This window comes from Panicum virgatum, chromosome 7N, assembly GCF_016808335.1.
Source record: "Panicum virgatum strain AP13 chromosome 7N, P.virgatum_v5, whole genome shotgun sequence".
In the NCBI taxonomy this organism is placed as follows: domain Eukaryota; kingdom Viridiplantae; phylum Streptophyta; class Magnoliopsida; order Poales; family Poaceae; genus Panicum; species Panicum virgatum.
This window is the reverse complement of record NC_053151.1, coordinates 51098149-51114284: the sequence shown is the minus strand read 5'-3', so window position 1 is coordinate 51114284 and position 16136 is coordinate 51098149. Positions and strand designations below refer to the sequence as shown.

At 45.4% G+C, this 16136-nt stretch overlaps 1 protein-coding gene across 1 annotated transcript; it reads left to right on the top strand.

The window, feature by feature from the left end:
- The first annotated feature begins 14794 nt into the window (after positions 1 to 14794).
- On the top strand, positions 14795 to 15660 carry LOC120680555 (formin-like protein 3). Its single transcript, XM_039962055.1, has 2 exons — positions 14795 to 15123; positions 15351 to 15660. The coding sequence occupies exons 1-2, from the start codon at positions 14844 to 14846 to the stop codon at positions 15383 to 15385; spliced, it is 315 nt and encodes a 104-aa protein (XP_039817989.1). The 5' UTR covers positions 14795 to 14843; the 3' UTR covers positions 15386 to 15660.
- Positions 15661 to 16136: the final 476 nt, after the last annotated feature.

The following is a 16136-nucleotide window of genomic DNA, read 5'->3' as shown; positions in this document are numbered from 1 at the left end:
AGAGGCGGACAGTCCGCCGTTCATGGGACTTGTTCACCAGAGAAGTTCTCAATCGCAAAAATACACTGCGGACGGTCCGCCAAAGGACCGCGGACGGTCCGCCTGTGTTGGGCAGTATTTGCCAGAGGCAGTTTCAGTCGAGCGGCAGTGTGAAAATTCAAAGGCGGACGGTCCGCTAGGATATCGCGGACAGTCCGCGAATGGACAAAAAGGAGGATCCTGACAGCTGAACTTATCATGAGCTACAAAGGATCAAAGAGATGAAGCAAGCCAACCACAACAAGATAATGCATTTGATGATAAGTGATATTCATTTCATATGGGTGAAGGATGGTATTCATTGTCTTCACCAAGCTATTACAATTGGACTTCATGATGCTAGTTGGAGAACTAAATCGGAATCTAATGACTATCCTCTACTCCAACATAGCAAGGTGAAATTGCTTGACATATGCATTCATTATATGCTAAGGACATGATTAGTGCATATAGTCACATATAGTGATCATTCATGAAAAATAAAATATTTTTAAATGTTTTATGATGCCACTATTGCTTCTATGGTTGATATGATCTAGTGGTAACATATGACATGTTCATGAGCTAGTAAACCCAAGTAGTTGATCTAGAAAATGAGTTTTCAAGTGTTTAACTCAACATTGTCAAGATAACCCTTTGAATGAGGTGTGAAGAAGCTTGTCATTGGTTCAAACCGAGTTGAATTATTTGGGCAAGTAGTCTAGATCAAGTCAAAAAGAAAGAAGCTCATGGAAACAATCTAGTTCAAGAATTGGTTATCAATGTCAAATTCAACAAGGTGATCCATCATGTTTTTACAAATGATACTAGATTCAACAAAAGGTATATCATTGTATCTCTACAAGTGATATACATGGTCATACAAGTGGTACTCATTCAAGTAGATCTAGTACAACAATGGTGGTTCCACAAGTGATCCTCAACTTTAAGTGATCAATTCAAATCAAGAAAACTATCCTCATCAAGAAGAGCTCAAGATTCAAGTAGATTGACAAAACTCTTTGACATAGGGGGAGGAGCCCCACTACAAAGTATCAAGGTCAAGGATCCTACTAGTATCCTACATGTGGCATTTCAAGGTGATCTTCATGCTTCCACATGTTGTTGTTACAAGTGGTGTCAATTCCAATCAAATTGAAAGTGTCCATCAAAAATGAAGATTCAAGACTCAACCATCTACCCAAGTCCAACTCTTTGTATCAAACCACAAATGCTTCATATGATTGCCTACAAGGGGTGTTCAAGTGGTAACCCTATAAGTACAAGAGGTACAACCTCAAGTGGTAGCCATTGATCTTCACATGGCCAATTTCATGTGGTTTCAGCCTTTTTATGGTCATTGATGACAAAGGGGGAGAGAAATGAACAAAGATATGAATTATCCTTGGATGACAAAGGGGAGATGAGATGAGAGTGCGATCATGGACATGGATCAAGAGGATCAATATTCTTGGACAAGAGGAGCACACAAGTAGGGGGAGCAAGCTCATGAACTTGGTTGTTTGCATTTGATATGTGCATATTCATGTGCTTGCTTGCATTTGCATAAGTTTTAAAATTTATATATGCATTGCTTGTGTGTGATGTATGCTAGTCATAGAACTTAATTGATGATTTGATAACTAGCATGCATAGATTGTAGCTAGACATTTTTTTTTACAAATGGATCAAGAGCCTTGCTAATATTGTTGATCTCATGAGGCATCTTGAGTTTTTGATGAATGTCTAGTTACTCATTGATGCTAAGGAATGAACTTCAAGGATGCAACTCAAGTTGGTATCACGCTTCAAAGGTTTATCCTATATACCTTAGCATCACTTAGTAGTGATAACAATCCCACAAATTTCATATTTATGCATGTGTGTGAGTTTAAAACCAAATCTCTTGAGCACACATGTAGGGGGAGTTATCACTACCAAGTTGGATTTTTTTTATGGTGCTTATCCAATCTTTTACAAGTGGTCTTAATAGTGGATAAGAAACATAAAATCCAAACCAAGTTAGCTATTTACACATGTGTGAAGTGCTAGCTTGGAATATGCTTAATTTCCATATCTTTGTAGAGTTGTCATCAATTACCAAAAAGGGGGAGATTGAAAGGCCCTTGTTTGGTTTTGGTAATTGAGTGACAACTTAGGTGGACTAATAAGTGTTTATGTTGAGATACACAGGAAATTAGTCCACACAAAGACACTAGTATGAGCAACATGTGCCATGGTGGAGAAATGGCTAAGGGATTGATGCTATGCTCATATAGTGTGATCGAGGAGCTCATTGCATATGAGACATGACATGGAGTCATGTGACCAAAGTGGAGAAGATCAAGACAATGCTTGGCTTGATGGACCGGTTGCAATGGAGAAGGGCAAGTCAAGGCTTTGAAGCGAGGGACCGCGAGGCGGTGAAGCTTGGGCAAGATTTGGCGCCGATGGACCGAGGCAACGGTGAAGAGCGAGCAAGGTCAAGATCGATGGACCAAAGAGGTCATGTGATGATATGGAGTGGATCATATCATTTAAGAAAGATCAAGCCAAGTGTTGACTCATGAAGATGATCAAAAGGCTTGATGGAGTTTGGTGCTTGTGTGGCATCAATATTTGGAAAGATGAAATGGAATGCGCAAGGCAAAGGTATGACTTGTAGGGCATTTCATTTCACCGGTCAAAGGTTGTGTAGAGAAGTGCATGGCCGGATTTAGGATAGATGGCCGTTCTATCAAGAGGGGCAAACTTGTTTGCATATCGGTCATCTAGTGCCACTTGAGCGATCTAACATTGCAATGTAGCTAGGATCGAGTGGCGTGGTGAGATCAAGTGAAAATCCTTTGAAAATGATTGTGAAATGCTAACACACATGCACATGGTGTTGTTCACGTGGTTGTGTTGGCACATTTGCAAAGGAGAAAGAGTTGGAGTTGTTGTTGATCAACATTGGGAAGTAAGAAAGGTTTTTCGGTGTTCTCCGGAAATTAGGTGGCTCTTGGAGTGGAATACTGCTTTGATCCATTGTGTTTTGGATCAAGTATTCAGTTGGGTTGTGTAGCCCTCTGAATTAGCTTTCCATAGAGTCCAAGATCACCTAATTTGGACATCGGAGCTAAGAGTTATGGCCGTTTTACCGAGGTACATTTCTGCTGGAAATAGACCTGCGGACGGTCCGCTAGACCTGCGGACGGTCCGCCCTTGAGTGGCGGACGGTCCGCCGTTATCTCAGTTGAGCTCAAACAGAACCGTTTTTGGCTCTGTGGGTGGTCCAAAATGACCTGCGGACCGTCCGGTCCATGGGGGCGGACGGTCCGCCTTTAAAAGCTGAAACGGGCGCAGAAACTTGGTTGTTCTGTCTTGGGTGCCCAAAATGACCTGCGGACCGTCCGGTCCTTGGGGGCGGACGGTCCGCCTCCTACTGAAAATTCTGGGACAGAAACACTGCGGTTTCTGTGTGTGCTCACCTTTTGAACTGCGGACAGTCCGCCCCTGGGGAGCGGACAGTCCGCCGGTAACTTCCAGATTTAGTCAGAGACGTTTGCAAATCGGTTGGTTCGAAGTTTTGAACCGCGGACAGTCCGCCCCAGGGGCGCGGACAGTCCGCCCGGGGCTCTAACGGTCGACTCTGACACATAATCATTGCAGTTCTAGCCGTTAGTTTTAAATGGCGGATAGTCCGGTTTTTGTGAGGCGGACAGTCCGCGAAAACTCTGTTTTCACGGGATTTGAGTGTAACGGCTAGTTTGGGGCCTCCCTCTATAAATAGAGGGTGTGGCCGGCCATTTGAGAGGTTGAGCACCTTGGGGACTTAGTGTCCATATGTGAGAGTGCTTGAGAGCCCTCTACTCACTCTAACTTGATAGTAATCATCCGATCGAGTGAGAGAGCGATTCTAGTGCGATTGCTTTGAGAGATTGCATCGAGTGGCACTAGGTGATCGTGTTGCAAGCCGGTGTGCTTGTTACTCTTGGAGGTTGCCACCTCCTAGACGGCTTGGTGGCAAGAGACTCCGTTGAAGCCCGCAAGAAGTTTGTGCGGTGCTCCGGAGAAGAGTTTGTGAGGGGTATTGTGCTCACCCCGCGGGAGCCGCGAAGAGCAACTCTAGTTGAGCGAGACGTGAAGAGCAACAAGTGGTCCGGCCGGATCATGTGCTAGAGCTCGGTGTGAGCACTCCACGTGGGAGAGTGTGACTTGAGAGTCACCACTAGCAAGAGGATCGGCGGCAACCTTGGAGCTTGTCTCAACGGGGATTAGCTTGGTGGCAACCAAGTGAACCTCGGGATAAAAATCACCGTGTCAACTTTGTCTACTCTTCTCGGTGGTTTGCATTCTCCAAATCACAAGCATTGTATTTACATTCTTCTATATCTTGTGCTTGTGTAGTTGCTCTCTAGTGATTAGTTAGATTGTGTAGCTTGCTAATCATCTTCTTGCTTGTGTAGCTAGAAGTAGAGATCCTAGTGTATCTAGTTAGCTTGTGTAGCTTTATTAGTTGCTCTTGCTTAGATTGTGTAACTAAGCAAGTTGAGCTCTTGGATTTGGATTGTGTATCCTTGTCCTTGAGCATCTAGTGAGCTTAGGTTGGCTTTGTGCTTTTGCTCATAAGATTTGTGTAGGAGCTCCCCCGGTTTGTGAAGTACTAGTACTTAGGCTTGTGTGACTTGGCATTAGAAGTTTTAAGAGAGCTCTTACTAGCTTGGCACTCCATTTGCTTTGTGTAGGATCTTTTGGAGGTGCCTTAGAGTTATAGTTAGAGGGGTGTAGTCTTGGCTAAGCGAATAGTTTCAATTCCGCATAAGTTTCGGTTAGCCGGCGCAATTAGTTTTAGAAAGGACTATTCACCCCCCCTCTAGTCCGCCATCTCGACCCTACAGAGAGGCAAGCCAACTCCACCATAGATACCCCACAGCCGAGTGAGGAAGAGAAGATTGGGGATATTCCAGCACCACCATAGAAAACTCCTTCCAAGAACACCTTTGATCCCAAGCTCAACCACTTGCTGAGCAAACTTGATACCACTCTAGATCCTCCAATGTTCCCCCCTAAGACAAACAACTTCCAGAAGAGAGTGATCTTTGTGAGGAGTGAGATTCCCAAACCAAGTGAGAAGCCATATCCGAGAGAAATCCCAAAGCCAAAACCAGTCCGCTTCCATTGTGAGCATTGTGGGAGGGATGGTCACCGTGAGGAGTTCTGTTGGAGGAAGAGACGTGAGGTTAGGCGTGAGAAGGAGTTGGGTAACAGGGACAAGTACCACTCTTCTCATAGTGTGCCTGAGCCTCGTGCACCCCTGCCTAGGTGTGAGGCGTTTGTGCGTACAGTTCCTTCTTTGGGTGCTCGTAGTTTTCCTGCTCGTACAGCTAGTAGTGTTCCTCAGAGAGGTGGTGGTAGGTCTTTTGGTTCGACTCGTGGTGAGTTTGCTAGGCGTCCTCTTTTTCATGGTCAGTATGGGTTTGGGAGGTTCGACCGTAGCTTGGAGGTTGGGAGAGAGTTTAGGCCGCGTATTCCCCCACGCGGTGCTCGTGTTCCACCCGTGAGATGTGAGAGGGTTCCACGGATGGGCAGTAGTAGTGTGGATTTTGCTAACCCCTCTTTTGAGCAGATGACTCGACACTGGTATAACTCTTTCTGTGCTAACCCCAGTGTTGAGTTGTTTGTTCATTCTCGATCTTGCTTTTGATGTGCAGGTCGGAGGCTTGGAGAACACGTGGTTGATTGACTCCGGTTTTTCTTGCTATATGACCGGAGATCATATATGGTTCTCCAGCCTCATCCCAGTGGGGATCAAGGAGTACACCACTTTCGGGATTAATAGCAAGGTGATAAGGATGATGAGGATCGTGTACCGGTTGGAGCTCACAGCAAGATCAAGTGGAAGCTGCTGATGAGGGGGAGGTAATCTCAAAGTCTGAGGCACCCCGGCTAGTACAGAAGGATCATCCTCCCTCCAAGATCATAGGTGATTTGAATGAACGCACTACACGGTCCAGGTCACAGAATATCTCTCATTTCGCTCATTCTGCATTTGTTGCTTCTTTCGAGCACAAAAATGTTGGACACGCACTATCTGATTCTAATTGGGCCAATGCCATGCATGAAGAGTTGGAGAACTTTGAGAGAAACCAGTTGTGGGAGTTAGTTGAACCACCGCCAAATTGCCATCCTATAGGTACCAAGAGGGTATACAAGAATAAACAGGGTGAGGATGGAGAGATAGTGAAAAATAAGGCGAGGTTGGTTGCTCAGGGATACACACAACAGGAGGGGATAGATTATGAGGAGACATTTGCTCCTGTTGCCAGGCTGGAGACAATTCAGATCCTTCTAGCATTTGCTGTTGCTGAAGGGTTCAAATTGTACCAGATGGATGTGAAGAGTGCCTTTCTGAATGGGGTTATCGAGGAAGAAGTGTATGTGAGGTAACCACCTGGGTTTGAGAGTGAGAAGTATCCACACCGAGTGTACAAACTCCACCGAACACTATATGGCCTAAAGCAAGCACCGATAGCGTGGTATGGAAGGTTGAAGGGGTTCTTGCTAGGGAAGGGGTTTGTGATGGGGGTTGTAGATAAGACCCTCTTTCTCTTGAGGCATGGCACTGACATTCTAATTGTTCAGATATATGTGGATGATATAATTTTTGGTGGCTCTTCTCATGATATGGTCTCCAAATTTGCAGAGGATATGAGTAGGGAGTTTGATGATGATGGGCGAGTTGCAGTTCTTTCTCGGGCTGCAGATCAAGCAACACAAGGAAGGAACATTTGTGCATCAAGGCAAGAACACGAAGGACATCCTCAAGAAGTTCGAGATGAGCGACTCCAAGCCGATGATGACACCGATGAGTACGACTACGGCCTTGAATGCGGACGAGGACGGTGAACTAGTGGACCAGAAGGAGTATCAGAGCATGATAGGCTCCCTCCTCTGCTTGACAGCAACGAGGCCGGACATACAGTTCAGCGTGTGTCTGTGCGCTCGTTTTCAAGCTTCGCCGAGGACTTCACACAGGCAAGCTGTCAAGAGGATCTTCAGGTATTTGAAATACACTCCTGATTTGGGTCTTTGGTATGCTGCTTCCTCGACTCTTACTCTCCATGGCTTTTCGGATGCTGATTTTGCTGGTTGTCAGTTGGATCGTAAGTCTACTTCTGGTCAGTGTCAGTTCCTTGGTTCTTCTTTGGTGTCTTGGTCTTCTCGCAAGCAGTCTAGCGTTGCCCAATCCACTACAGAGGCTGAGTATGTTGCTACCATTAGCTGTTGCTCCCAGTTGCTTTGGATTATGTACACCATGAGAGACTTTGGCTTGAGCTTCTCCCATGTTCCACTTCTATGTGATAGCACCAGTGCCATAAGCGTAGCCAAAAATCTAGTGCTCCATTCCAAAACCAAGCACATAGAGGTGAGTTACCATTTCCTGAGAGACCATGTCGAGAAAGGTGACATAGAGCTTGCCCATGTTTCTACCCAAGACCAGCTAGCCGATATCTTCTGTGGCGGAACCACCCAAAATAAATTGGATTAGTGCGCTAACCATCGTTGCAAAGGCAACTCTGATCCAACTCGCACGTAACTCGGCGGTCCCTCGAGTAAAATCTCGATTAAAGCCACGAAAACCGGGATCGAATAAGCAAACCTCACACGAAGGCGAGTCCAGAGTGTACAACATAATGCATTTCATACATCACAGAGTCTTGCAGCGGAATTTAAAATTATTACAAACCAGTTCTGAAAGTAAAGACAACAGCACTACAGAAGTCTAATCTACAACAGTCCATCAGAGTTCATTTATTCAGCGGAAGGTAAAAATGCAATAACTAACGATAACATGACATCTCGATAAAGCCCATACGAGACATCACTCGGAAGGAGAAGCGTCGGCACCAGCTGAGGATCCCTCCCACACCATAGACCAACCCGGAGGTAGAGTACAAGGGTAAGTTGAACCAGCAATCATATCCTCAAAGTTCTCACCTGAAAACAAAGCCACAAGTAAGGCTGAGTATACTAATACTCAGCAAGACTTAATTGTCAACGGATATAACTTAGTCCACTAACTAGACATGCAAAGCTTTTTGGCTGGAGGGGTTTGTTTTGCCGAAAAGCAACTAAATGTAAATCCTAACTTTCATATTTTAGCTTTCAATATTCTAATTCAATTAACCATTCTAGATTGGCATCTGTAACTAAACAAGCATGTTGGAATAAATCAGGTAAATACATCAATATTATCATCATCATCATCATCTTCCACTTGTTACTCTATGCAGCAGAAGTGTTAAGCAGTCTCATGCCGTGAGAGGCGGACGATTCGAATCGAGTTTGTTAACCTGGCCAGAGGAACCTAACACACACGTATGAGGAACGATGTCACCCACACAACCCTTCCCTTTTCTTTCCGGTCCGTGGATCCGGGTCACCCTCCCCGACTACAAAGTACAACGACTCTGCACCCGTACGCCGCGACAAAAATAAACCCTACTTCTACCAAGAGGGTGAATGATCGTTCCACTAACAGGTCCAATCAGGTAGTTGGGCTTACCGATTACCATATTCCTCGGCATGTGGTTAGTACTTTCAAATGCTTAACAACCACTACCACACACTGCGGCCTTAGTACATGATGAGGACATGACCAATACGCATATGACCAAGGCCCAAGAGAAAATAGAGTTCAAAGCCCAATCCACATTGAAGTCCGATTTATTCGCGAGTCCGGTTCGGACTGCAGGAGCAGGCCTCACGAAAACGGACGCCCAGGCCACATACGGGCTCCGTTTTGGGCGTTCTATATATCGTTGGAAATCTAAGGAGATAAGCTTTCCAACCCAACTGATCCCATATCAAAACACACTCGGAGTCGATGGGAATCGTCGAAACAAAATGACGACCAGAATCTGCCTGGATGCAGCGACGCCAGTTTTTGGGCCCGAAGGCCTTGTACTCCCTAGGGTTGCCCAGCCACCCCCTTGGATGCCCCCTAGCCTCTATCTTCTATATACATAGCATCCTCCATTAGGTTACTTGGGTTTTGCTTAGATTATTCTGTCGAGAACAGTTTCGCCGCCGTGTCGGTTTGTGAGACCCCAACTTTGAGATTAATCTTTCATCTGCAGAGTCACTTCAATTGAGCTGCATTCTTTCGAGTTCTTGCTTGTGTTCTTCGTTGCACTTGCAGGGATTAGCCTTCTTGGCGAGGTCAACCGGATTGTGACACGGTTGATAACCAGAGGAGTTGTGGTGCTAAGATTGCTGGATTCGGGTCTTAGGATCTGAAGCCGGATCGGTGTGTCTCGCTCCGCCTACAACGAGAGTTATACAGAACCTGACGGAAGATCGGGAACCCACGTCCCCATTATTTGGTATTCAGAGACTCAGGTTTACTGTCAGGTTTCACATCTATCTTTAGTTTCATCAATTTCGCCATTGTCCCACAGTCCACCAAAAAGCCCTAGAAAATTTTGTGTTCGTGCTGTTTTCCCATCCCATTAGCCCTTTTAAGCCATTGCATATTTTGATATCGGAGTCCGCATCATTGAGTTTGTGTACATCCCCCGAAGCTCCACATATTACTTCAGATCAGTACACCCAGAGGATCTTGCAATCTTGGTACTACTTCCTCACAGGTATCACAAACCAGCCACCGGTTGTACCATCCTCTGCTTTGCATTGGTAAGAACACTTGTAAGAGCTTGGTAAGACATGAGAGATTGTGTTTCCACCATCCACATCCACATATAGTAGTTGATAGGGATAACCTTTTGTGTTTTCTCTTGTCTACTTACTAACAATGTCAGGAAACACTGAGATTGCTCAACGAGTGTTGAGTTCTCAAATAGAGAAAGTGGAGCAAAATCAATTAAACAATTTGTTCCAGACTTTCTTTGCCGTGATGGAATGATGTTGCCGAGTCATCATTGATGGAGAGACTTGCACCAACCTTGCAAGTTTAGAGCTGGTCGAGAACCTTGGTCTGACCACAAAGCCACATCCACATCCATACTACATGCAATGGGTAAATTCTTACGATAAGATTAAGGTAACTGAATTTGCACATATTGAATTTAGCATTGGTTTTTACAAGAGTAGTGCTGATTTTGATATAGTACCCATGCAAGCATGTCATTTATTGCTAGGAACGCCATGGATTAATATAAATGATGTGGTACATAAAAAGGTTGTAAATAGATATTCTTTCAACTACAATGGTAGAAAAATTACACTTAAATCTATGACCGCAACTGAAATTTTAGAAGGCGATCTTGAAAGAGCAGAGAGAAGAAAGAATGAGCCTTTTAGAAACGAATGGATTATTTCAGATGTTACAGTGCCTTCCTCTAAATCTGATTTTGTACAAATTAAAGATATCGCTTTGTCTTTTGTTGGACCTAATATTTTGCAGCATGTATCTAAAACAGAAGACAAGGTGATAAAGAATGAACATGTAATTGTCTCAGGTAAGAGCTCTCTTGATGTGCTGAAATTGTCCACCACTCATGCTATAATAGAGCACATTTTGTGGACACCAAATCTGAATTGACTTTGTCACATGATAAATATTCTATTGATTTTTGTGATAAAGAAGAGTTGTGTGATAGTTCTATGTTTATCCCTGTGCCACAACTTATGAAGGAAACTGATCCTTTTGTTTTGGAACCAAAGACTTATGCTAAAAATAAACATTTGATTCCAATTACTACAGAAAAGGATGAAAGGAAATTGTTGTCTTCTTTAAATACTTTGGATTATATAGAGTTTGATACTTTGTGTGCACTTAGTAGTTTGGAGGAGAAATTTAAATGTGTTGGATTGCCATGGTTATCTCGATGTACATATCACTTTATTAGCAATTATAATTGTAAAGGAGAGTACATGGTGCATCGTGTTTATATGTGTTCAAATCTGAAATATCCTTTTGTTGTGCAACAATTTGATGAAAAAGAGGGCTATTTTAAGACTAATCCTATCACGCAGAGTTCCTCTTGTTCTTCTTTGTTTGTTTTGTCACAACAGGTTCAATTTCAAGAAGGGGAGCAATGCAGGATCATGTCAAGAATGGGAACAACTACTTCCGCAAGCATTAGCGACTTTGAGTCGAGGACGACTCAAAACCAAGAAGGGGAGAATGATGAGGACATGACCAATACGCATATGACCAAGGCACAAGCGAAAATAGAGTTCAAAGCCCAATCCACATTGAAGTCCGATTTATTCGCGAGTCCGGTTCGGACTGCAGGAGCAGGCCTCATGAAAACGGACGCCCAGGCCACATACGGGCTCCGTTTTGGGCATTCTATATATCGTTGGAAAGCTAAGGAGATAAGATTTCCAGCCCAACTGATCCCATATCAAAACACGCTCGGAGTCGATGGGAATCGTCGAAAAAATATGACGACCAGAATCTGCCTGGATGCAGCGACGCCAGTTTTTGGGCCCGAAGGCCTTGTACTCCCTAGGGTTGCCCGGCCACCCCCTTGGCCGCCCCCCTAACCTCTCTCTTCTATATACACAGCAGCCTCCATTAGGTTACTTGGGTTTTGCTTAGATTATTCTGTCGAGAACAGTTTCGCCGCCGTGTCGGTTTGTGAGACCCCAACTTTGAGATTAATCTTTCATCTGCAGAGTCACTTCAATTGAGCTGCGTTCTTTCGAGTTCTTGCTTGTGTTCTTCGTTGCACTTGCAGGGATTAGCCTTCTTGGCGAGGTCAACCGGGTTGTGACATGGTTGATAACCAGAGGAGTTGTGGTGCTAAGATTGCTGGATTCGGGTCTTAGGATCTGAAGCCGGATCGGTGTGTCTCGCTCCGCCTACAACGAGAGTTATCCAGAACCTGACGGAAGATCGGGAACCCACGTCCCCATTAGTACATTATTCCTAAATCGACGGAATCCCATGATCCCGCCATAAGTCTATGATTGCAGTATGTGGTAAAACAGTCAGTTCCTATTATCTCGCGAGTAGTAAAACTACTCGACTTTTACCGGTCCTAGTTAGCAGAGCATCTAGTCAAGCTTAACCTCTAGTATTCAAAACATGGGTACCTAGGATCATGCATCTATAGTTTCAACCAACGCCTGAACGTAAATGCACAATAAATAATTGTACAACATAGATTGCATAGATTAAAAATATAGACATTAGATGCACCGGGGCTTGCCTTCCTAGGCAAAAGTTAGCCTTGGGCTCTTCCAAACTTGGTTCGGGTCTTCAGTGGCTTCAGTTAGATTAGCTTGAGCTTCCTGTAGTTCGTTCACGGGCTTCGGCACCAAATCATTTGCTCCATCGACGAAAATCGTAGCGTCTATATGAATGCAAAAGTGCTTTTTGTTACAACAGAAAACAAATTACATTTCTTTCCTTCACTATAAAGTTGTAGTCCAATATAGCATGTGTTTGTTTAGTTAACTTTATTTTCTGGTCAATCTTTTATAGAGTAGTTCTTAAATTCACTTTACTTCATAAAAGAGCTGTGTGGTGTGTTTTATATTAAATGTAAACACCTAGTTGTTTGACTATTTAACTTCATAAGTTAGGATTAGTTTCTGGAGCTACAATTTTTATGTAAGGTACTTCATCTACTCAGCTATTCCCAGTAAAAATTTCAAGTAAAAACAATAAAGCATCTAGCCATGAAAATTATCCAAATCTGAGCATGTACTAATGAAGATGTATTTATACAGACTAAACTACACTAGCTCTGGAGCTCAAAATTTAACGTAAACAACTAGACACAATGTGTGCTGAACTGTAATTTTTCCAAATTTAATCTGCGCATATAACAGGAGATATAAAATCGGCAAAGTTAACATGCATTTATCAAACTTAAATTCTACAAAGAGTTCTACCTGGTTTCTGCACATAAAACTTTTACCAGAGCTTATTTTCTATCTAAACATTCTGTAGTAAAAATATGTAGCATTTTCATCACAAGTATAATTATCAAGGAATAAAACAATGTATACACATGCATTATTATTCGAATTATCAAATGTGTAGTAAATCATGTCAAACTTTTTCTATAGCATCTAAACACACTGATTAGTAATGGGAGAAAAAATCATCAGCATTCAAGCATTATTGTTACCAGGACAAAAATAACAAATCTATTCATGGCATAACATGCACATTTTGTATCTACCGTTCTGTTCATCAAATGGATCTCGACTTTTGCAGACATGCATCTATGACCAAAATAGTGTTCCAAAAATATTCTCAGATTTGTCTAAACAAAGGAACTATTTATCACAAATGAAGCCTACTTAAAAAAGCATTAACTCAAATATATTGCTAATCAGATTGAAAATTTCTCAAACTTGCACAACAATAAGGTTTTATTGATATTCATGCAAGGAAAAAGTTTCATACACAGAATCTTATTATTTTTACCGGCATTAATATATGTAGCACACTAGTAGATCTAGGAATCTTGGAGTTTTGACCTAGTTATTGATGTCAAAATGTGTTCAAATTTTTACCAAATACTAGTAATATTGCAAGACACAAAACTAGCCAAAAACCAGCTATAGTTAGTAAGTACAACTTCTAGAACATTTAGAGCCTATTTATTTTATTTTTTTCTTGGATTAAAATGCAGACCAAAACTGAAGATGTGGATGTAACAAAACTTGTAGATTTTGTTGTAAGGATTCCAAAACATTTTAGTTTGCATTTTTCTGATTTTTTCTGCAAATTTCTACACATTTTCAAAGTTCACTGTTTTGAAGTTCATTTACATTTTCGCGTTAAGCCCCCTGAAAACTTTGCTTCTTTTAACTTGGGGTCCCTGGACAGACATTGGGGAATAGAGGAGGGAAAGGCGCGCCGTTTCCGGCGAGGTAGCTCACCGGCGGTGGGGGCCCCGTGGGGGAAAATGATGAGGAGGCCGGCCCAGGCCCTCAACCTGGAGCAGCGGGCCGCTGCTCTCTGGGTTCGTCACCGCTCGACCGGCCCCCGCGACGACGAGCCCTGCAACGATGACTTCCCGGACGACGACGACCACTCCCTCACCTCCGACACCGCGGCCGTTGCTCGGCTTCACAGCCAAGCCGCCGCCGATCCGGAATCTAATTCCGATTGCTCTGGACCTTCAGGCCTCCAACAACTCGAAGCGGCGCGGCTACGTCCTCCTCATCCTCGGCCGCTTCTCCCTGCAGGACCATGTCCTCGGTGACGCACCTCACCTCCCCGACCCGGTCTGGTCACGCATGGATTGCGTGGTCGTGTCCTGGCTCTTCAACACCATCTCCACCGACTTGCTGGACGTCATCCACAGCCGCGACGACGTCTCTGCCCGGGCTGCCTGGCTCGGCCTCGAGGAGCAATTCCTCAACAACCGGGAATCTCGCGCCATGATTCTCGACGCAGAGTTCTGCACTCTCTCCCAGGGTGTGCTCTCCGTCAACGACTATTGCCACAAGATGAAGAACATGGCCGACGCTCTTGCCGATCTTGGCGAACCCGTTCAGGACTGCACTTTGGTGCTCAATGTCCTGCGTGACCTCAACGAACGCTTCCACTTCATGTCGCAGTTCATCCCTCGCCAGAGGCCATTCCCGTCCTTCGCCGACATCCGCGCCGACCTCCACCTCGCGCGAGCTCAACATCGGCGCTCGTCGTCTCCTCATCCAGCAAGCCGCCTGCCCCCTCCCCACCACCCGGGTCTAGCTCCCCCCATCCTTCCCAGGCCGCCGGGGGCTCCTCTGGCGGCGGGCGCGGCCGGCGTCACCGCGGCGGCCGCGGCCTTGGCGGCCCCACTGGTGGACCAAACGGAGGTCCTCAGTGGCCTTCCATCTTCAATCCGTGGACTGGGTCCATCCACATGTGGCCCGGCTCCTCCTCCGGCGGACCCGGAGGGCCACCTCCTCGCCCCGGCCCGCCGCCGTCGCCGCAACACGCCCTGATGGCCGGCGCGCCTTCGGCGTTCTACGCGCCACCACCGGCTCCAGGGGCGTTCTACCAGGCGCCCCCTCCTGCGCCGTCCCCGTGGGACCCCCACTCCCTCGCCAACGCCTTCAGCACCGTCTCCCTCACTCCGCCGCCGTCCTCCTCGGATTGGGTGATTGACTCGGGCGCCTCCTCTCACATTGCCTCCAATTCTGGTATGGTCACCACTTCCCCCTCCTCTGTTTTTCCTTCTTCCATCATTGTGGGCAATGGTGCCACCCTCCTAGTTGTGGGCACCGGCTACTCCACCATTCCTGGCCCTTTCCACCTCAACGATGTTCTCATTGCTCCCAACATCATCAAAAACCTCCTTTCTGTTCACAAGTTCACCACTGACAATCTTGTTTCGGTTGATTTTGACCCTCTTGGTGTTTCTGTGAAGGATCTCCGCACCAGGACCCCTCTTCTTCGATGTGATGGCTCCGGCCCCCTGTACACTCTGCAGCTTCTGTCGACACCATCCAGCCCTTGCATTCTCGTCGCTACTCCTTCCCCGATCACCTGGCACCGGCGCCTCGGCCACCCTGGTGCGGCCACACTACATCACCTCGCCAAGGACTCCTCCATCGTCTGCAACAGCAAGGCTGACGACGCTCCCCTTTGTCATGCTTGTCAACTTGGGCGACATGTCTGCCTTCCTTTCACTAGCTCCTCTTCGCGGGCATCTCAGAATTTTGATTTGATACACTGTGATATGTGGACATCTCCTATCCCTAGTGTATCTGGTTTCAAAGACTACTTAGTTATTCTTGATGATTGCTCACATTTCGTTTGGACTTTTCCACTCCGCCTCAAGTCCGACACTTTCCCTACTCTCTCTAATTTTTTCGCTCACGTACACACTCAATTTAACCGCACCATCAAGTCTGTACAATGCGATAATGGTCGTGAATTTGATAATTTCGCCTCTCGTGCTTTCTTTCTTGCCAAAGGTGTTTCCCTACGAATGTCTTGTTCCTACACCTCCCAACAAAATGGCAAAGCCGAACGCATGCTTCGCACCATCAACAATGTCACTCGGACTCTTCTCTTCCAAGCCTCCATGCCCCCCTCCTATTGGGCTGATGCGCTTGCCACTGCCACCCTCATCCTTAACCGCCTCCCCACCAAAACATTAAACATGAGCACCCCCTACTTCGCACTCTATGGAACTCTTCCCTCCTACCAT

What these genes read in the sequence shown, in the direction of transcription:
- LOC120680555 (XM_039962055.1), top strand. Translation starts at nt 14,844, where the DNA reads ATGTGGCCCGGCTCCTCCTCCGGCGGACCCGGAGGGCCACCTCCTCGC. An exon ending in TCACATTGCCTCCAATTCTG is followed by an intron (nt 15,124 to 15,350) that starts GTATGGTCACCA and finishes GTTTCTGTGAAG; the next exon opens with GATCTCCGCACCAGGACCCC.